Below are 22,240 nucleotides of genomic sequence, written 5' to 3' on the forward strand. Positions count from 1 at the left end.
TCCCAGCGCTGCACTGCAAGGTGCAATGCGCCACGAAGCGGTCCCAGCACAGAAAACCCCGGAGGGGAGGATGCTTCAGATCCCGCAGGGTCTTCCGAGGAGAATAAGCAGCCACCACACTTACTTTTCAGAACTTGCATCAGGAAAAAAACATCTTCTCAAAGCTAACCCTGGTCACCAACCGGCCCACAACCCAGCTCTGCCGTTAATAATGCAGCACGCTATCAAACATTCATCGTCATGCACAGAGCGAGGCACAACGCGAGCCTGCCGTTTATACAAATATAGCTCCTGATGGCTTGTTTTCCTCGGACAGCCAAAACTTCACAGCTCATCTTCTCTGAGCTGGTGATCTTGCCTGGATGAAAAGCACTTTGGACACCCAGGGAATTCAGGGCTCCCGCACACAAAACTGCCACGACAACTTCAGCAGGCTCTGAGGGGCTGAGACGGTCCCACAAAACCTACAAAACCCAAAGTTAAAAGAGCCGCTGCCCTGGGGGACCCCAGGTCACCGAGCTTTGGCCAGCAGAGGGGATCACAGCGGGTCCTTCCCTTTGCACCGAGCCACTTGGCCGGCTCCAGGCCCGTGCTGCCACAAAGCCCCGACACGCCAGCAGGGTGTCACGAAGCCACCATCCCTTGGGGATGCTCAGCGAAATGCTGGCAAACTAAAACGCCCCTTTGTTTTCTGTTCTCTACGGCATCACCAGGAGCTGGTTTTCCATCTGCTTCTTCCCCCCTCTGCCTCATAAAATCAGTGAGTGGGATACAGCTAATGCAGGGGAAGACAAACAACGACAAAGCCATCACATCAGGAGTCCACCCTAGGACCCCTTTCTCCACGACGATGCTTTCTGGTCATCAGGAGAAGCCCGAGGCAGTCTGCGAGATGTTAAAGCCTTCACGGGGTGTCAGCAGAGGGATGTGGGACCCTCTGGGGCCGTCCCCATCCCTGACCCCCTGCCGGGTGGCACATCAGACCTCCCGGACACGGCGATCAAACCAAACCTCAAACCCCGGCCTGGCAGCCATCCTGAGGGCTCCAAAGGCAATTAATACATTAATTATGGTTATGTTTCTCTCTCTGGAAAGCAAAGCTTTTCTCTGGCAGGTACACACGTCTTCAAATCGACATCGAGACACAGCTGGCATCGCCATAGAACCGAAGGGCCCGATGGCACACCCGGTCCCACCTCTGCAGCCGGGCCCCCAGTCTCTTCTTTTCAGCGATGCTCTTAAATCAGTGGGAATTAAGCACATGGCACTTAAAGACAGCCTTAATTGCTCTGATAACTACAGACACTAGCTAAGCATGTGCTTAAATGCTTTCCTGAATCGGGATCCATTTCCTGCCCTGTTGGGTCTTGTTTATTTTGATATTTTTTTTTTTAAATAGAACTCACAGTTGTTTGTTTGCAGCCAGGAAGCGGTGGATTGCAGACAGCCCTCTGCACCACGGCCACACGGGCTGCGTGAATATACATTTTTCAAAGGTCTCTGCAAATTACACAAGGAGCTGCTGAGGATTAGGTCCGGGAAAAGCTGATCAAATACAAAGAGGGTCGTGATCCCATTAAGCCCCTGAAAAGAAGATAGAGCCCCACGACGCATCAGATGCCGGCCTGACGCACTGTCCCATTTTCGTCTCCAGCCCCAGCAAATGTTAAGCCATCGTTTTATTTATTAAAGGCTCGGGAAGCCTCTGGTTGGTGCTGTGCCTCCCGGGGGCCCTGCATCTGCCCGCAGGAGCAAACCCCAGTGCCCAGCCCCGCTGCAAAGCTAGGGGCATCTCTGTGGGATCTCCACCAGGGAGGACAAGGTCCTACCCCTGCCCACTGCAGGGCACTGCCTCCAGCTCTGTCCCTGTCTCTAACCCCACCTCCAAGCCCCTGCAGCGCTCTCGTGTTTGTTTTAGGAGCAGCACCTCCAGGACACGGCGCAACTACCTGCCCTATTGCTCCGTATCTCGGTCCTTCCTTTCTCCAGCCTCAAGAATCCTGACCTCGGCCTGGAGCACGGCCCTGGGGAGCACATCCCTGGCGCACGTCGGACCCTTCCTCACCTGTCCCCGTGCTGCCACCCTGCATCCCCAACCCTGCCAAAATTATTCTCCTTCAGCGCCTCCCCCTTGCAGAGAAACCCAAGAGCAGTTTGGCAGCGAGCTGTCAGGACCACGACCTCTTCCGTCCCCATTTCTCCCATTTCTCCGCACTCCCTGACCTGCTGCTCCCACCTCCCAGGCAGACGGAGCCCCCTGTAGGAAAGCTGCCCCCCCCCCCCAGGGTCCCAGCCCCAGGCAAAGCTCAGGCAGCCCCGCCGGATAACGTCTGGTGGAGTTCGTTCCCATGCCCGGAGCGGATGGATTTAGATCCCTGCCTACCATTTGTAACTGCTTTAGCCCTTGGGGCACCTGGCGTGGCTACCTTCTCCAGGTCACAGATGAGGAGCAAACATCAAGGGACGTGGCCAGGGCCACCAAAGCAGGGCTGGATCCACCCCTCCAGGCTCGCTCCGGCTGCCAGACCAGCTCTGAGGCAGGCTCAAAAGCCTCTCGCTCTCGCTACAGAGAAAGGCATGGATTAAGTGAGAGAAACTTCAGAGATTTGCCACGCTGGCACAGGAAGTTAGAAGAAAGTCCAGGAGATACAGATTCGGGATGACTGCACAGCCACGCCTCTGATATGCCTGCGGCATTAATCGCCTGCACGGCCGGCACTGTCCTGCCTCCCGTCTAGACTTGGGGGCCGTACCCAGACTGCGCGGTGAGGCGAGCACGAAGACCTGCTTGAAAAGGTTTATATATATATATTTTTTTTAAGATGAAAGAAAGAAAGAAAATACAGAGAGGTCCTTTGTTGCAGGACTGGAATTGCTGATACTGATTTCCAAGTCTGACATCTATTTTCTGCTCAGCTTTCAGCAGGCAGGAGGTTTGGTTCGGCAGTCTCTTCTCCGTGTCCCACAACCGGCTTCCCAATCCTTGGAGGGTCCAGGGAACCCACGGACAACCCCACAGGCACCTAGGGACATCCCCACCTGCTTGCTGGGCTCTACCTTCCTTCATTTACCAACTCCATCTGCACGTATCCAGCGCGTCCCACCTAACGATGGACTGGGGGCCAAACCCCGCGGGACAGGGCTTGAGAAGCAGAAGCAAAGTGATCCTGCTGCTGAGGGATAAAAGGGTGTCGGCAGAGATGACAGCGAAGCGTGCTAACAGATCACAGCGAGTCGGGAATTCCCAAAGGGCTGGAGAGCTTGGGGCCATCTGCTTGGGAAAGGTGAGAGAGCAGAAACCCTCAGGAGCACGGGATGGAAACCACCTGGGGAAATGGGGCATGGCACAAAGAGGCAGCGAGGACGCAGACATTGCCGGCACAACCTCCCCAAAACTTCACCACTAACTGCAGGCTGCTTCGTACGCACAGGGACTGGGTTTGGACAGGCGGCACCCATGAGGCAGAGACCCCACAGAGATTTTCTAATTGCCAGTGATAACCCCAAAAGCAGAAGGAGACCGTATGGCTCCCTTTCTGTACCGGCACAAAAGCATCCTTTGGGCTAATTAGAACCGGTTATCACCTCCTCCCTCCATTTCATTTTATTGTATTAATAAAAAAGAGTGCTTTTCTACTTAAGCTGCCTTAGATTCCTCTTCTGTCTAAATTCATCTGGGCTCTGTGCAATGTCACCGGGTCAGTTTGTGCTCCTGCTGCAATTCTAATTTTGTCAGCTTTCCATTTTCTAGGGAGTTGGGGGATTTTTCTTTCTTTTTTTTTTTTTTTTCTTCCCCAAATCAAAAATGATTTTGCATAACAGCAATAATGTTAATGGCCCTGCACGGTGCATCCAGATTACAGGCTGCGGCTGGGGAGAAATAAACATCTCATCTTTGCCCTGCTGTTTATCTACCCGCAGCAGAGCCCGGTATCAGGTCAGAACCTGTAATTTCATTAACTTTATCACTCAGACACGCTCGTTGCTAGATGTCATTATTCAGCACATTGCTCCCCTGTTTGTTTGCACCGGGCTGCACTTCGGATGCTCCGGCAGCACGAGGGAGCTGCCCTCGCAGCCGCAGCAGCGCAGCGCGCCGCCGGGGAAGGCAGGGAACGTCTGGCTCGGTGCATTCGTGCTCGGCTCACCCACGGCTTGGGAAGCAGTTATTTGTGCTGCCTGACCTGCCGGGCCGGGCAGGGACTTCTCTCCCAATTTTCAGGGCTGTACCTCACGGAGATGTCCAGTTTGCTTCCCGCCTGACCTGATAAACACAAAAGCATTGCGTGGAGCAAAAAACGCTTCCTCGTAGAAAGGGCGGTCGAGCCCAACAGCCCACGGCCGCGCAGCACGGTGTGCGTGGATCCCAACGGACGGAAAGCCCCCAGCACCTGCAAATCAATCACTGCCCGGCACCTGGGGGAAGGCAAGCGGCACGAGCAGGTGGAGGGCGAGCTGAAGCGCTCCATCTTCATCGCGCGTGCCGTCCCCGGTAATTAATGCCGGGAACTGACACTTGAAAGAGTCTTTGGTGACAGCCCCGGCGATGATACCGTTTGGAGCCCGCTGACAAGCCCCAGTTGATGTCTTATCACAATGCTACACGCCGGGAGCGGCGAGGGGAGCTTTTCCCTGGGGCGCTGACGTGCCCCGTGTCCACGGGCACAGCTCCTCGCCCAGCCCTGCTAATTGCACCCAAACCCGACAGCTCCGGGCCAGGCAGCGGGGCCATGGAGGCAAGGCAACCGGGAAGAGCCAGGGCCAGGCTCCAGCTGGGATTCCCCTGACTCATCCGTCTCGAATCCACCTGTAAAATTTCGCCTGGACAGCCCTGACATCCCCCGCTGGGGACCGCCAGGTACGCGGTGTCCGCTCCATCCCACCCGCACGTCCCAGGGGAAGCCCAGCTGCGTCTGCCGCTCGTGGGCAGGTGGCAGCAGCTGCAGCGCCTCGGACGTGTCCCAGAGCTCCGCAGCTCCCAGGCACGTGCAAGCCAGCCAGGAGGGCTGAGAATCTGCATTTCTGGTCTAGAAATCCGGCATCTGGACCGCCTCATCCCTGATGATTCAGACTCTGTCTGGCCAGCTTTGGCAGAGAGGAGCAACCAGCGCACATCGCAGCTCGGCTGCTTCAGCAAAGCCTCATCGGGGAGGGGAAGGTGGCCGTGGGGCAGGAAACACACGGTGAACCAGCATGATTTTCAGTGATCAGAACCAGAAAAGCACAAAACATGCCTCACGTCAAGGCGCGAAGCATGACGGCATCACGGGCTGTACTGGTGGGTACGGCCTGGGGGCAGCAGCCCAGCCCGCAGCCCCAGCTCGGGGGGGGTTGCAGTCAGCATAAAAACGACTTTATTACCAGTTCCTGAAGCCCTCAGATAGTTTAATATTCCGCCCTAGATCTTGTTTACTATTATGTTTTGAAGAGCACTGAAATGCAGTTACTGCTGTCTTCCCCACTCGTACAACTCTAAATAATTTATAGAAAAGCAAAACAAAGAAGATAATATGAAAGAATAAAAGAGGCAGCTCAGTTACAGTATCTGAAGGCCTTCATTTGTTCACTCTCACTAAGCGGAGGGTCGGGGAAACATCTACTAAAGCGGCAGGCCCGTAGGAGCCAGCTGCACACAAAGGAGGACGCTAACAGGGATGCTCAGATCAGCACTCGAGGACGGCAGGCGGACCCCTGCGCATCGCCGCGTTTGTTTGAGCAACGATAACCATCGCTGCTGTAATCACCTTGCCTGAAAGAGCAGAGAGTAAAGAGCATTTCGTGGGCGGAGGAAACAGCCTCAGACACCACCGAGGACTGCCGCGGGTTGGGGGAGCTGCTTTCCAGGCACGATGCGTCGCCGGGGCTCCGTTGCTCAGCCCCACACGCTGCTCCCTGCGCCGCGCTGCGGCGGGAGGGACGGCAGAAGCAGGAGCTGAGCCCAGCGGTCCCTGTCCCCATCCCCGCCAGCATGGGTGCTGCAGCGGGGACCGCTCAGCCTGCACGGGAAGGGCACGGTGCCCGGGGGCGCGTCCTGGCGGCACCCTGTGAGCAGAAAGCAGCCCCGTCCGTCCTTGCACCCATCCTTCTGCTGGAGGCGCTCGGCAATTAGCGCTGCCACGCCGCCCTTTTGTTTATTCAGCTGCGTTTTGCCGTGCTGCAGGTTAACTGCATTAAACCGCTTCTAATGACACTTCGATAAGCAGAGGCGGGTGATGCAGCTTCCCCGAGACAGGTTTTCAAAATGCAGGCCATCAGACGCACATTAGCCCGAGCACTCCGGGGAAAGTGCCGCTCCGCTCCACGCAGGGGGAACGACCGTGTCTGACGGCACCGGGCGCTGCCTGCCTGCCCTGCCGCATCCAGCCTGTGGCTGCCCCAGCGCCGGGCTGCTTTGCCCATGGGGATCCCAGCTGGGAGCGGAGCTGCTCCACGTCCCAGCACCCCGGGGGAAGGCACGAAGCACCCACAGCACCTCGCCTGCTCGGGACGGGCACCCCAGCACCTCTCGCTGCAGCTGCCAGGGGGTCCGAACCTGAACAACAGGCACGTTAGCCAGCTCCATGCCTCACAGCACCGTGCAGGAAGACACTGTAACAGCCAGAACCCACGTGTATAGAATTGTATAGGCTTCGGATGCTACTTAAGCTGTGCCTGCCATGCCTTCTGTAACAGGCTAAGCACCACGGGTAGGCACAGCTCACATCTGAGATCTGCCACATCCCCACGGGTTCAGCCCCGCCGCTCTTCCTGCACGGAGACTTCTCTCATCTGCCATTTCCAGCTCCTCCACGCACGTCTCAGACCTGCAGCCCTGATCACTTTGTTTGTGGGTGACTCCAGGATCGTTTGTCTGAGTGCTCGGAGAATGAAACGCGGGGAATGTTTTGCTGCTCCCGGAGAACACAGCTTTGTGCAGCGGCTCTCGGAGGAGCGCGGGGCTCAGCAGGGCCCTGCCATGCCGACACATCTGCCTGCTAGAATTGATGCACCGCTCGCCGGCGAGGCGATGAGCATTTCTGCCACCCAGAGAATAAAAATCGGTCTGATTGATGCCCCTGTGCCAGCACTCACCCCCAGCATGAAGCCGGGAAGCATCCCAGCATTCCCGTCCTGCTCAGGAGCCTGGCGCAAAGGCTGAGCAGGAGCAAACCTCATCAGCGCTGCTGGAGGAGCAGGAACGGAGCTGAGGTACTGCACGAGTCCATGGCAACAGAGCAAATCCCCTTGCTGGGGGGGGGCGGAACCCTACCTCTGTTCCCCAGCCAGGTATCCTCCACACCTCAGGGGATTTCACAGCAGTCCCTGCCACTGCTAGCACCAGATACGCCACCCAAGCCTGAAATCAGAGCCGTTGGCTTCCCGTCTCATCGTGCTGGGCCAGCTCTCACTGGAAATGGGAGACTGGTTTGGGGAGAGGATTGGGCAAAAGAGAGAGGTCACATCCTAGGGAGCCGCATCTCTGAGCCCCCCTGAGCACCCAACTCCTGCAGCACCCAAGCCCCCAGCACGGCGCGGCAGGGTCACACTGTGAGACCAGGGACGGCTGAGGGCTCACAGCCACCCCTGCCTCAGTTTCCCCAGCACCACCCAGCACTGAGTCCCCTCAGGGAGGACAGCTTCAGGACAAGGTCTGCAAACCACCCTGAATATGAAAACTTCGGACAAAACCCTACGAGAGAGGTGGGTGCCCTCCCTCCAGCCCCAGGATCCTCCTCTCTCGGTGGCCCCACACAGGGCACATACCCTGGCAGGGGACGGGGAGAGGGAAAGAGCAGGGAAAAAACCAACAAACCTTTTTTCTCATAGTCAGGCTTCTCCTCCCCGCCTCGGCCCAGGCTCTCCAGCGTCCGTGTCACCTGGCTGCCAAACTCATCCTCCCTGGTGCTGGGCTCAGCCCGCCGCGGCGTCTCCTCCTCCTCCTCGTCCTCGTAGTCGTCCAGGATGGGGGTCTCGCGGATGGGCACCCCGATGACCGAGTTGTGGGCCTGCAGGCGCGAGTTGCGGAAGCTCTCGCGGGCCTGGGGGCCCAGCAGCACGGAGGGGATGTAGTGGATCTCGTGGGTGGCCTCCGTGCTGGCACTCTTCTGCGGGATGCGGCGGCGCTTGTGCCAGCGCCGCTGGGCGTACAGGGCCACCGTGAAGACCAGGAGGAGCAGGAGCAGCGCGATCAGCCCACCCTGCGGGACAGCAAAGAGCACACGTCAGGAGGTGCGGAGGGAGAGGGAAAGGAGATGCTGCGACCCGGATCCACGAACGATTTCCTCTTCCACCTCCAGAGCACCCTTTCAGCAACGCAGACCCCAACTGCGCTCTGCAAGCCCCGTGCGGGTGGGGACATGCAGCCAGCTCTGGGGTGGAGCATCATGGACAGGCAGGACGTGGCCATGGGGTGGCCTTTGGCTGAGGACCGAGCAGTGACACCCCCAGCTCAGCTCCGCCCGAGCTCTTCCGCCCGCTCCTCCTGGGGCTTTGTTCCCACCCCTTCGGCCCCACCAGCCCCTGGATGCCCTCACGCACGCAGACACGGGCACCAACCCTGCGCGCCCTGCCCAAGGAGAGGGGAGGGGAGGTAACTGCACCCCACCTCTCGGGAGAAGAGCGCACCGGCAGAGCAACCCAGCAGCCAGGGCAGGAGCACCGAGGTCTCCGCAGCGCCCCACGTTCTGCACAGAAGGCCGTGCAGCGGCTGGCACCGCACAACTGCTGTTCCTCAGGGCATGGCTACCCAAAGCCGCCCGTCGCTCCCGCGTGTGCCAGCCCCACTGCTCCCTTGGGGAGCTCCAGGACGAGCCTAGAAAGCCGCAGGGGAGGGAGGCACGGGGCACAAGCAGGGCACAGCCCCCGTGTGTCGTTCTCACCCCCCGGCTGGGGCTCCTCTCATGCTGCCGGTCTGCGGAGCACCTCACGGCCACATCCTGCACCCAAATCCTTGGCTCTCCAAAACAACCGTGATCCCATCGATCACAGCAGCGTTACTTAAAGTCTTTCCTCTTACGTCCTTGGGTAGCATCACGAGTCACCCTCACACCGCAGCGCACACACCACGGCGAAGCATTCAGTGACTTGGCAGCGGTTACCGGGGGTCAGCAGCAGACCCACGGGCACACCAGCACCTATTGCAGACCACAGCCTTCTCTACAAAGCTCTTCGTTTCACCCAGCTCCCAACTACCTCATCATCAAAAACACGTGCCGCTACCAAAAAGCACAAACTTCCCAAATACCAACGTCTCCATGGGCGCGGCGGTGCTGGGAAGCTCCTGGCTGCTCAGGAGGCTGACAGGGACGCAGCAGGAGCTGCGCCTTTGCCAACTTTGAGCCTCTCCATCTCCCCGCAGCACCCAGGCAATTTTATCCTGTGGCAGACAAGCACAGCAAGGCATGTAAATCAGGGGCGGTGCGAGCAATCGGGGCTTTACGGCGTGACATGTAGCAGGCAGGGCAGGGCAGGCATTTGTTTGGCACAAGGAATGCCGCGGCTGGGAACTTTACAAAGCATGCAAGAGCAGAGCGAAGACATGCAAATATTTCTTCTGCATTCGATGCAAAACACGGCGCCGTGCTCAGACTCATAAAGAGGACGGGTTGTAAAGAGGCGTCGTCAGAAACGAGCCGGCTGGGAGACGGCGCTCAGGCAGCCACGGGGACACGGGTGACGGGCAGTGACGGTGGCATCCTGCACCCTGGGGCAGGGCTGCAGGCACAGGACAGGGAGGGGGGACAGGGAGGGGAGACCCCAGCCCGGCGCTGCAGGCACGAGCCCGGCGCGGGGTCTAGCAGCAGCAGCCCGCTCCCCTCCCCTCCCCTCCCCTCCCCTCCCCTCCCCTCCCCTCCCCTCCCCTCCCTCGTCTCTTCCCTAATTGACACTAATGGGAGACTGGCTGGGGGATTGGGGCTGACATTGCTCAGCGTGACTCTCCCAATTTAGCTGACGTGCCATCACAAACTGCAGTGCTTTAGCGGCCAGGAAGCACACCAGGGAGCAGGGCAGGGCTCGCTGGAGCTCCCCAAGGGCCCCTCCTGCACAAGGACCCCCCCGACCTCCCCTGATCAAGCAGCAGCAGGGGCGCTGCAACCCGACAGAGCAGCGGGGCAGTGCCGGGGGCTGTGCAGTGCCTGGTGCACGGACATCCCGGAGCAGCTCCTGCAGCCCCAAACTAAGGCTGCTTCCTCAGAAACCTTGTTTGCACGACAGAAACCTCGCACACAGACCCTCCGAAAGGGAAGCCCAGCGGCAAGGATGCATCAGAGCCACAGACTTGGAGGTGACAAACCACCCGGCAAAATCAGGTCTGCCTTGGATACTGGTGTACTCCTAGCAAAGCAAGAGCTCTTGTGTTATAGAAGTGTTTGGGAACAACGCTTGCTGATGCGGCTACTGGGAAAAGCCCTCCCCAGGTCCCCAGTGCCAAGCCCCAGGATGGACACCACATGCGCCAGGATGTGCCCTGCAACTGCAACGCGGCTGCTGTGCAGCACAGAGCTGCTCCGCTCTGCTCCGCGCCCTCTGGCAAACAGGCACCGCACCCCAGAACTGCACAAGGGCAACCCAGACACGTGGAAGAGGCCGGGAGGACCGAGAAAGCCCAGGCACGAGGAGCAGCTTTGCCAGCAATGAGCTGGGTACGGGTCTGAGCATCCTCAGCAGTGCCGAGGCCACGCGCCTGCCTGGCTGGGCAAGCACCGCGCCAGCCCTGGGGAAACGGTTTGGACCTGAGCGAATAAAACTCCCAGCCGATTAGATTAGAGATCTGTCCGCTCAGGAGGAATTACAGCAAGGCCCAAAGCCACAGATGTTGTTAGTTTGTTGTTCCTCCTGGCTCGGGGCCCATCACTGGAAACGACAGGGGCGGCTCAAGCAAGCCTGGGGCTCCCAGCAGCTCCCGCGTCCCGCGGGGACAGGACAGGGGCCGCTGTGCCCACATCCCTGCCTGCCCTGGGCTCAGTTTCCCGGCTCTTTCGGCCCTGCTGGGAGCCGGGCTCGCACCGAGCAGGGACCGGAGCAGCCCAGCTGTCCGGCGGCAATGCCCGGCCCTTGGGGAGCTCTCCTGGCGCTCGGCAGCGGCTCGGTTTCACGCGCTCCCCACGTCCCTGACCCCGCGCTGCAGCGGCTTGTTTCAGCGCTGCGCACACGCAGGGAGAGCTTCCTGGGGAAAAAAAAAGTCAAACTTCGGAGGCATTCAAGCCAGCCTCATTTTAATCTATTTTTCATGTTAAATTATCCAACTGAGGGAGCGGGAGAGAGAAAGGGGAAGGAAGGGATAATATGAGAAATGTTTTATTTGACAATGTGTCATTCGGAAACTGATTATTTCTGTCTCAGAGCTTTTTAATATTCCCAAACAATGGCCGAGCCGCGAGGGGATTTGGTATGCTAAGGCTGGATTTATAATACTCTGTTCTGCAGCGATAAGAACATGGGCCTTTAATCCTCTGAGCTGTGAACATGCATATTCTCCCGCGTAATGCCCTTCCTTCCCGCGTGCCCCAGGCTCGCTGGAGCCTTCCCCAGCGCCGCGTCCTCCTCGGCCACCGCAGGGGACGGAGACGAGTCCCACCGAGCCCCACGCACACCACGCTGGGAGCAGCCCTCACCCTGCCCCAGGGCGCGGGGCACGAGGAACCCAGGGCGCAGCGCCAGGGTCTGCAACGAGGCTTGGCAGGAAGAAGCGCCTGGGCGATGAAACAGCGTTCAGCGTCACGGCAGGGAAAGCTGCGCGCTGGTAACAAGCCTGTCCCTCCGGTGTCCTGTGAGGGCCGGCTACCTGGTCCCTTGTTTCTGCGACGTGGAAGGCTGCTGAGACCCGCGGGAGGGGAATGTGCACGGGGACAAGCCATGGCACGAGGGAAGAGGGGGCTGCTGAGGAAAACGCGCACGTACAGGACTGCAGAGCTTCACGGCTCCTGCGTGGGGCAGGAACAAAGCTCAGGTGAAGCTGGAAAGCAGCGAGGCTGTGACTTGTCTTAAACGCCAAAGAAAAACTGTTGGGAAAAGACACCTCCAAACCCCAAGTCCTGCCAGGCGCTGGGTGTTGTATGAATGACACAGGCTGCAGAAGTGCTGATCCGGAGGGCGATCAGCCTTTGGGTATCTGCCCAAAACGCTGATCGATTTCTGGACAGCCAGAGACACACGTGTGCTGCTCAAAACCAACCCAAACCATCCCTACAGGGTGAACCACCACGCAGATGCCGCTGCCTCCTGCAGGGAAGGCAAACAGCTGCTACCACATGATCTGCCCCCCAAGGAGCCGATTGCCAGGTGATCAGAGGATCAGAACTTCAAAATACAAACCCCTGTAAGTTATTTGTTTTTATTTTTTTTAATGGGAAGAGGATTGGAAAGGCCGCCTGTCCCCACACAAGCTACCATCCTTCCCTAGGGAAGCCTGCACAAGAAGTCCTAACGGTCTGCAGCGAAAAGGGGCCGAAGAAGCAGGTCCCTTGCGAAGCGCACCTGAGCTCCATCCCTTCTCTACCAGGGCTGAGCAATCCCCACTTGACCCGCACAGCACCTCAGCACTTTCTGAGTGTCTCCCTGCCAGGGGCTGGCACCTGCTGCCTTCTGCCATTTCCCCAGCCCTGTACCGGCACCAGTGTGTGTGTCTTTGTTACCTGAGGTTTGAGAAAAACATCTTTCAGGCAGGACATTCCCAACAAGCAGCTCCTGCAGCGCTCCCTACATGACCCTGCTCACTCGCTCGCACCCCTGTCACGGGCTGACGTCCCTCCGTGTGCCCCTCGCTGCCTTCCTTCAAGTTACTCTCATCTTTACGCAGAGGCAACAAGTGACCCACGGCACCGCACACAGCTTCATGTCTGAAGGCAGGAAACAGCCCGCGATTTCCCAGCCGGGCAGACCCAAACATCCTCTCTGCAGCACCGAGCAAAGCTGCTGCAAACCAGCACCGCGCTCAGCCCGGTGCTAAACCGAATCCCTGCTGCGGCTCCCTCTGAGCACTAACAAAATGTTTTGCCCTGGGGAAAAAAAAAAAAAAAAAAAGAACTATTTCTCTTCCAGCTTTGAAGCCACTAATGCGCGAGCCCCGGCGCGGTGAGCACACAGAGGCGAAAGCACGCGGCCCCCGTGAGCTCTTCACACGGTGTGCTTTTGCCTTCCTTCCCTTTCCGGCGGGGAAGGTGATTAAACACTAGAGCAATTTACCAGGGGTTGTAGTGGATTATCCATCACTGTCAATTTTTTATTTCTTCTTGGTACCAAGGCTGGATGCTTTTAGAAAAGTTACGCTTTACTTCGAGTGAGAACTAGAAGGCCTCAGGAAGTCCCGAGGTCCGAGCAGATGACTGCACGGCCCCTGCTGGCCTTTTAATCCCCTCACTTTGTCCTTCCCGTGCTTCTCCCAAAGATTTCATCCCCTCCAGGCCAATGCAGACGCAGGAAGAGCCCCAGGCCCGCCGAGCCAGGCGGGCAGGGAAGGCGTGGGGGCCGTGCAGCAGCCCACCGAGGGGCGATGCCGCAAGGACAAAGCTCGCACCCGGTGCCCAAACCTCTCCCGGCTCGTCTCGGCCGCTGCCCGCGGCTGCAATAACGCAGTGCTCAATGAGCAGGTGCGGCAAACATTTGCGTTAGGTTTTAGCCGTGCTGTAATTGGAACTAACAGATTTCTAATTCATTTAACTAAAAGTGATTGCGAACTGCGGGCAGGGACCCTGGAAACGCCGCTCCGCCAGGCAGAGCCTCGCGCCCAGCACAGCTCCTAAAGCCAGGGCCCAGGGCCCAGCACAACCCGAAGCTGGGAGCACCCGCGTTACTTGTTCTAATGGTGCCTGCTAATTGGCAATTAATGCTCTGCACCCAGTCCTCTGCCACAGCCCAGCTCGGAGGTGCCCGTCAGTCCCTAGGACGGCTGCGGGACAAGCCCTGGCTCTGTCCGTCCTCTGCCCCCTGCGCTCACTCACACCCCGACGCAGCGGCACGCAGCGCGATTTGGGAACCGAAACGCCCCACCGCACTCGGTCGGTCGCCTGGTGCCTGCTTCCTGCCCTTCCACACCGGATCTCACACCAGCTCCTCCCTCGGCCTCCTTGGCCTTGTTGCTCTTTTTCTCGTTGCCGCACCTCTCAATTTAAATATTTCTCCCGCAAATCTTAATCGCCCTGTTTGCACCTGCAGGCAGAACGTTAATGACGAAAAATAAGGCCGAGCTCCGCAGACGTGTTGCAGCCTTCCCTCTCCTACACCTGCCGCCATCCTGCCCCCCTCTGCGCTGGGCTGGCTCCCACCCTGCTGCCGCAGGGCACGGCCTCCCACCGCACAACCCCTCCAGCAACAAAGAGCGGGGCAGGGGAAGGACGCTACGCTCTGCTCTTGGTGGAAGATGACCTGGGTATTGGGTTCCTCCAGCTCTGCTGCTCCCCAGCCCGTAATTCCTCCGCCCACAGCCTGGGGATGGCCTCCTGGCTGGGCAGGGAGAGCAACAACTGCCGCGAGGCAGGCTCAGGGCGGCAGCGAGGTGTCCGGGCTGGCCGCACGCCACTGCTGTGCTGGTGGCACGTCACCAGGAGCGCAGCTCGCGGGGCTCCTCTGACCTCCTGCAGCCTTTTGGCCATCGCTGGACAGGAGGAAGCACTGCCCTTTGCTGCCCACGAAGCACGGCACATCCCTGCACCAGCTAATTCGTCCGTGGGCAGGGAAACCAAGGCGCAGCACGATGGTTGCACTCCAGACAGCCAGCACGAAGGGCAGCGGGGAAGAGCCTAAACCTCAGGACATAAAAAAATACTCCACAGATCTCTGGATCAAACCTCGAGGTCAGAACAACTCAACCACATTTCTCAACAAGAGACAGCAACGATAGAGGAGAAACCCTAAAAACCCACAACATTTCCCCAGGCGCACCCCAATCCCCGTCCAAGCACCGCCTCACCGAGGCACACAACCACACGCTACCTTCGGGTGTGCTCAATTCCCATCGCAGCCAGGAGAGCACGGCACACGCGTCAGCGCCTTGCTCAGCAGGCGCGGCTGGGTGAATTGTGGCCAGAAGAAAACCGTCTCCTGTCATTTTTCCCCACTTTCCCTGCCTGTTACAGCACTGCTGAGCTGCAGCGAAGAGAGAGCACTGCCTCCTGCTGCTGCCACGGCACCCAGCCCTGCACCACGCTCGGGGAAAAGCACCCAAGGGTGCTCCAGGCAACGCCCAGATGCCCCTCAGGGTCACAAACTCAGGTCACCAACACAACCGGACCCGAACTGGTGCAGGTCAACGCAGAACCTGGCCCCGAGGGTTTCGCAGGAAGGGTTCCTGCAGCATCCCTCCGCCAGCCCCGTGCCGCGCCGTGCACGCAGCCGCGCTGCTCACTGTGCCGTGCCGTCCGTCCGCGCACCGCGCATAAATCTAACGGCACGTACAGTCCTGCCAAGCACGGCACGCGCACGCGAGCTGAGAGTTACAGTTGCTGTGGGAACCATAACTTTAAAATCTCTGACTCTGCCGCATTAGAAGGAAGAGTCAGACAAAAAGTCACATTTCCATATAATTTTATTTTTTTTCTTAAGCCGCACGGAATTTTGTTGTGCTGTTTCATCGAGGAGCAGGAACAAAAAGGAGGAGTGGAGCCGCCGGTCAGCCTCCCCGTGCCGCCCAGCCATGCGGTGCGATGCTCCAGCGAAGGTTTGTGGCAGCGCTCTGCTAGGCACCACCTGCGCGCGGGCACCAAAACGCCCCGACCTGCATCACACCGAGCACGTCGCGCACCCCGAGCCGCGCACCTCGCTGGGATGACAATCCAGAAGGACTCCTGGTCCATTTCTGCAACGTCAAAGAGGCGTTTATTTTCAAGTGAAGGAGAAGGGCCGGAGGTGCTTTTATTAAGCGCCTGATTGCCGGCTCTTTCTAATGCCGCAGCGCGCGTTGCATAAACTGGGATTTTAATGCGCGCTAAACGGCTCGCCAAGATCGGCTGACCTGCTAACCCAGAGCCTGCCCTCAGGGAGGGAAGATTTTAAAATGCATCAGGTCGCGTGCGCTGGCGCTCGCGTTTCCCTGACGCGGGCAGGAGCTGAGCGCAAAGCCCTGAGAAAGCCTCGGTGTCTTGCAGCGGAGTTACCGAGCCCCAGCCCTCTCCCCGCGGAGACGCGCACGTGCTGGGCTCATCGAGACCCGTCCGGTGAATCGCATTTAGCCAGACTCCAAAGCACAAGGGGAAAATCCACTTGAGCTGAGAACCAATAACTGTACCTTTAATAAGATTTAATTAGAGGCCGCCGCCCCCAGCGAACCCCTCTCGGCCCACGCGAGGTTCCGAGGACAAGGAGCGCTGGGGGTTTTGGGGGCACCTCGTGCCACAGGGGAACTACCTGACCACACGTCCCTCGGCCCCACACACCACTCACACACCCGCCGCGTGCGGACACCTCCGCTCCGCAGCGCGGGGCCGCCCGCCAGAGCTGCGGCTGCATGGGTGGAGGGCAGGAAAGAGACAAGGAGCAGAACCAAGCAGCTGTACTCTCCTTCCCGGCCTCCCAGCGAGCTTTGAAGGGGACCGGGCCACTGACCTTGCTGCCCGGGGAGGCAGATCTGGGCACGGGGAAAGCCGCCCACCCCAGGGTGGAGCAGGGAGGGATGGGAAAGGCTGAGCCCGGCTCTGCAGGGGGCCCTCGGCACCCCTGGGTGCTCTGGGAGCGGCTCCAGGGAGCTCTGCACGCCCAGGGGAGGCAGCCTCCACCCCAACGCACTCCTGATCCGAGTCACCTGCAACCCCAGCCCCTCTTTCTCCTCCACAGATACAGCACATCAAAGGCGATGGGAGCAGAACAAAGGGAGAGGCAGAAAGCAGAGCTGCTCCGTGCGCCTTCCCCTGCTCTTGCACACGTCTTCCCCGCAGGATGCCACAGGAGAGAGACACTGGAAGGCATCACGCTGCTTGCATTTGCCGAGGGGTCTGTGCCGGAGCTTTTGGGGGCTGAGCAGCGATTTGGGGCAGCCCAGTCCAGGCCTCCTCAACAGCTTTGGGTTTAAAGCACCACAGTTTGAAAACCTGTCCCTGTTTCTGAGCCAACAAGCACGCAAACCCATACTTGTGCTACAGCAGGGCTCGAGAGAAGGGACCTGAAGGACTCCTTAGGTCCCCATCCCAGCCCCTCCAGAGCCCCGTCCCTGCTCCGTGCCATCGGAGGGCTGCTCGCAGGGGCTGCTGCCAGGGCAGGTTCTCACTTGTGCTCCCACGAAGCGCAAAGCAGCCCTCGCCCCCAGCTCTAATTACAGCCACGTCCTCGCGACGAGGAGACAGACCTTTAATTAAGAGAAGCTGGGTTCCAACGTGCCCGGCGCTGCCTGGGCAGAGACAGCAGCAGAGGGTGGGAGAGGGACAGCAGCACCGCTCAGGGGCGCGCTGACAGCTCCTCGCCCCTCTCCGCTTCGTGCTGCCAGCAGAACTCGTGTCTGCTGCAGCTCTGCCCCCGCCACGTCCCAAATCTGGGGACAGGGCAGCAGCAGCACCCACCTCCTGTAGGTCACCTGCATGGAGCTGGGGGTGCACAGCAGGGAAAGGCACAGCGTCGTCACGTCACCCGAGGATGCACCTGGTAACACGGGAGCACGCAGAGGGCTCTGCCCAAAAACGCACACCCCAAGCCCCCAGGAGCACAAGACGGGACCCAGGAAGCCCCCGGTGCCAGCAGCCACAGCACGGAGGGCTCCACGCGCACAGCCTCCTGCCCCGGTGCCCCGCAGAACCCTGCCTGTGCCCCACTGGGAAAGGGTTTCCACGAGATGCCCAGGTTCTTGCAGGCAGCACCGCTGCCTGCCCCCGCAGGACGGACCCCCTGCCGCAGCCCCTTCCGCAACTGCTCGTCCCCAAACTCTGAGCCCACCCCACGTGGCCACCTCTCCCCGTCGCAGCACCGCAGCCTGTACAAGGGGCTTTCTTGCAGGCACACGGAGCGCTGCCCCAGCTGGCAACAGCGCCGAGCAGCCTCGGGAAGATGCCGCCCGGCCCCGGGGACCCTGACGCTCCCGAGCCCGCAGCAGGCAGCGAGCGGCACGCACCAGGACCGCCCCACGGAGCCGCCTGCCCTGCGTACCTGGGGACACCGGGACAGCTTGGGACTCGTGTTCCCCAGCCCCGCTACGAGCAGAGGGTTGGAGAGCACCCGAGCGGCCCGCGGAGGGGCGAGGGCCCCTTCCCAGCTGGGGAGAGGGGGCGAGGGCACGGCGACGGCGGGGGGCTCGCTGCAGCCTCCCCCCTCCGCTGCAACCGAGGAAGCGTCCGTGTGGAAACGGGAGAGGATTCATTTCAATTAAACCTGCCCAGCGCTCCGACCGAGGCCAATTAATTCTCCCCATCTGAAAGCTCATTAGCCGGGACATCTGGGTACGTGGGTAACGAGGGGCTCAGCACCACCCCCCCCCGGCCCTGCGCACGCACGGCGCTGCCACGCGGTTTTTGACATGAAGTCACCGGCGTAATTACAGCAGCCGGCAGTAATCTTGGGGCGAATTACGCCACGGACAGCAGGCGGCAGCAGGCGAGGAGGGGCTCTGCGGGGCCGGCCTGAGGCTGGGAACCCCAGCCCAGCCCTGTTGGAAACCCCAGCAGTGATGGAGCGGGGCTGCAGCGCCGGTGCCGTCGGACGCGGAGCCCAGCTGACGAGCAGAAACCCCTTAACACCCAGGGAAGGGGTTGCTTCTGAGCAAGGTGCCCACTTTTAGCATCTCTAATGCTTCAAGCACTGCCCTGTGCAAGGAGATCTGCCCCTTCTACCCCCCAAATCCCCTGCACCGCCCCAAGAAAGGCTCTCCGAGGCTGCCCAGCCAAGGAGCTCTCAGCTCTCCAGCACCACCGCAGCACTCTCCCCAGGGCAGTTATTAGCCGGCATTTAACTTCACAGGTAAATTCATTTCCTCGTCCTGCCCCCTCAAACCCCTGCCCCAGAGGCAGCGGGGATGAGAGCGGGGTCCGAAGGCACACGGCGCGGTGCGGGGCTGCCCCACGACACAGCACCCCCAGCAGTTTTTCCAGCTCCGCTCTCTTTTTGGGGGTTGGGTGGCGTTAGTCTGTTAAAGTCACCTTCCAGGGAGGGATTTTCGGTTAAGAACAATCTCAGAGCCAAGCCGTGCAGAGAGGAAAACAAAGATCTCCATCCCGCTGCCATTTTCTAATCAAATTTCCTTTCACTAATTTGACAGGCCTGTTTGGAAAATCTGAATTTAAAGCTAAAATAACGTGAGGCTCCACAGCTAAACGGGCATCACGATGAAATACTGCAATTGAGCTAATGAAGCGCTTCTACCCACACCTTCCAGCTCACAAAGCGCCTCCCGACTTGTTCCTGCTGCTCCTCGTGCGGGCGGCGGGCACTGAGCTCTGCTTTGCTCCCAGCCCTGGTGCCCGCACACCCGCAGCTCCGACGCTGCAGCTCCTGCCTGGCCCCAGCCGTGCCACGGCAGCTCCCTCGTGCCGCCCCTCCTGCCGCGTCCCCGCGCCACGTCCCCGGTGCCGAGCGAAGGCAGAGGAGGAAAAGTGAAGCGAGCTGAAAGGAGAGATGTCAGGGACAAGTTCTGCGCCGGGTGGCAGAGCCCTCCCGAGGAGCAGCCGCTGCTGAGACAAACAAATCCCTGCCGGGGGCCAGGACTAGGAAGGAGCCGCCTTAACCTTCAGTTTTATGTCACGTGGAGGGAGCGGAGAAAACAGGGTTTGCCCGCCCCGGGTACTCAGGGGGATGGGGCAGCAGCCCTGGAGCACATTTCAGCTAAACCGAGCCGAGCGCAGTGCTCCTGGCCCCGGGGCAGCCCAGGCCTCCTGCAGGACGAACAGCTTAGCCCGAGGGGAGAGCGCCCACGGGAGACGCAAACACAGCCGTGTGTTCCCGGGATGCTCGCCGGCGTGGCGAGCAAGGGCAGGAGGTGAGACGAGGTGAGCTGCCCCTTCAGCGGTCCGGAGGCAGGGCAGCTTTGCACGGGGCTCCTCTGGTTCCTGCCGCGCCGCCGCTTGCTCCCAACAAGAAGAAATTGGCAGTACCAAAGCACTCGGCTGGCACCCTCAGCACCCGACCTCCTTCCTGGTTTTATCTCAAACGTGTGATCTGCCGTGGGATGCAGGGAGCCGGAAAAAGAGTCCCCAGTGCTACGTACAGATGAAGGGCCTGGGACAGGCTCCAGCACACACATGCGCAACTTCAGGAGCCCAGATGAGGCCGAAGTCACTAAATGCAAGAAAATAAGCAAAAAAAGGCCAAGGTGGGCTCTGTTCCCTCTCCTGCAGCCTCGTTTCAAGCAGAGCCCTCTGCAGCAGGGCAGAGCCACCTGCGTGCTGTTACAAGCCCTAAAGCTGCTTCTTCCCCTTGCCCTGATGCAAAACATATTTATCACTTTAACATTCCCAGCGTCACCTTAGGGCTCCCTTTCCAAAGGACACGAGATAAAAATCTCTGAGACGGCCGAGCAATTGCAGCTGGCAATTTGCTGTAATCACCCCCGACAGCACAGGGAGAGGCAGAGCCCGTCCCAAGAGCACCGGCGAGTAAAGTTACACACGGCAGAGTCACGCACGGCGCTCCCCACCCCTTAACACCCTCTGTTTCACCTGCAAGGAAAGGAGAGGCACAAGGAGAGGGGGGCTGGGGGGGTCAGCAACACGTGGGGCCGCTCCGGAGGCTTCTGCAACGAGACCCCAGAGCCTTGTCCACCACGGACGGGTCTTGCCAGGACCAAGGGACCCTGCTCCACTTCCAACCTGCAGCCGTGCAGGGAGGAACAGGGCAAGACAAGCGGCAGGGCAAGGTGCTCAAGAAGCTCACCAGGCTTCGGCTCTTCCCCTCGGTGACCTCCTCGCCGCGCTGGGCACGCTTTCCCCACACCCCTGGGGGGACGCCACCGCTATATCTGGCCAAAAGTCATTAAATCCATGCACCCCGGTGTCCTTTTTGCAGCTCAGGAATAGCACGGCCCCTGTTTTGTGGGAGGGGGACAAGGACGAACCCAGCGCGGTGAGCAGGGAGCGCCGGGGGCCGCGTGTCGGCTCACTGCGCCGAGCGGAGCACTCCAAGCTCAATGCTTGGAGCAAAACATTTACAGGGAAAGGATTTCCATCAATCACTTCAAACACCTGCTTATTTAAATCAGTCCAAACATTGTAAAATTCGTTTGAAATACGAGGCTTCTGCAAACTCGGGCTGGAGGCAGCGCGCGGGGAGGCAGCGCGGTGTGTCCCTGTTCTGCTGCCCCTCGGCTCAGCCCAAACCTGCCCCGGGCAGCGCAGGCTGGAAGCCCTGCCCGCGGGAAGTGCTGCACGGCAGGACAGAGGAACATCCATCACGGGTGACTGAGGTTTATCGGTCCTGCCCAGGGCAGGGAGATGGATTTAACGACCTCCCCAAATCCCTTCCACTCCTGAGGTCCTACGGAAAAGGAATCCTCACCCAGCGCAGCCCCCAGGGGAGCCGTTACTCACTGAGTATCCCGACGGATATCGATGCCATCGACGGGTTAAGCATGTGTGCGCGGCTGGAGTACTGAGAAAATAACTTCCCCACTCAAAAAATAAATAAAATAAACCTTCAGTCACAAAACAACACAGCTTCCAAAGCAAACCCACGTCAGCATTAACCTGAAAAACTTGATTAAAAAACAACTCGGAGCTGTCATCTGAGACGACCTCGAGCCTTCTGCTCAGGCAGCCCAGGGCACACAGGCGACGTTTCCATTTGCACCCAGTCCCACCAGCTCCCTAACTGGGAGCCCGAGGGCAGCTCTGCAGGGGGGTGGGAGCAGCGCGAGGCATCGATGGGCGCAAACACAGCGCGGGTCCTTCCTTGTTCCCTCATCTCCCGCGTTTGAAGTTTGCGGTATTTGCACTGTCAGGATGTTTTCCAGCACAGATAATCGTTCAGATCCGAAACTCCTCAGAACAAAAACATACAATTAGCAATTCCCCTACCAATTAGGGGAGGAAGAAAGAAGCCCGAAACACGATTAAAGCCTGTGCAGCATGGAAGCAGCCCACGGCACCAGCCACGAGGCTGAACGAGGACGGAGCGCGCGCTGGGGGAGCACACGGCGGGCACAGTGGGTGCTGGATGGAGCCGGAGGACCTCAGCAATTTTTAGGGCCTGCTGCATCGCCAGCCAGGTCTGCAGCTGCCCTAGCTCGGGAGGGGGCAAGGCACCGAGGACATTTCTCTCTGCTGTCAAAGATTTGGGACTAGCAGGGCTGGTCCTGTGCTGGGGCACTGCCGGGTTATGCACTCAGGGCTTGTCTCAGCCTCAGCCTGGCACAGAA

The 22,240-nt window shown here is 59.6% G+C and overlaps 1 protein-coding gene across 8 annotated transcripts in view; it reads right to left on the minus strand.

Moving 5' to 3' along the window:
• Positions 1-22,240, minus strand: part of ASTN2 (astrotactin 2) — a 340,991-nt gene that overhangs the window by 242,657 nt on the left and 76,094 nt on the right. For all 8 annotated transcript variants that reach the window (XM_083807091.1, XM_083807088.1, XM_083807089.1 and 5 more), the window contains exon 3: positions 7,793-8,177. In XM_083807091.1, coding sequence (XP_083663217.1) covers positions 7,793-8,177 — 385 coding nt within the window. The remainder of the gene's footprint in view (positions 1-7,792; positions 8,178-22,240) is intronic.

This window comes from Anser anser, assembly GCF_964211835.1.
Source record: "Anser anser genome assembly, chromosome: 21".
Taxonomy (NCBI): Eukaryota; Metazoa; Chordata; class Aves; order Anseriformes; family Anatidae; genus Anser; species Anser anser.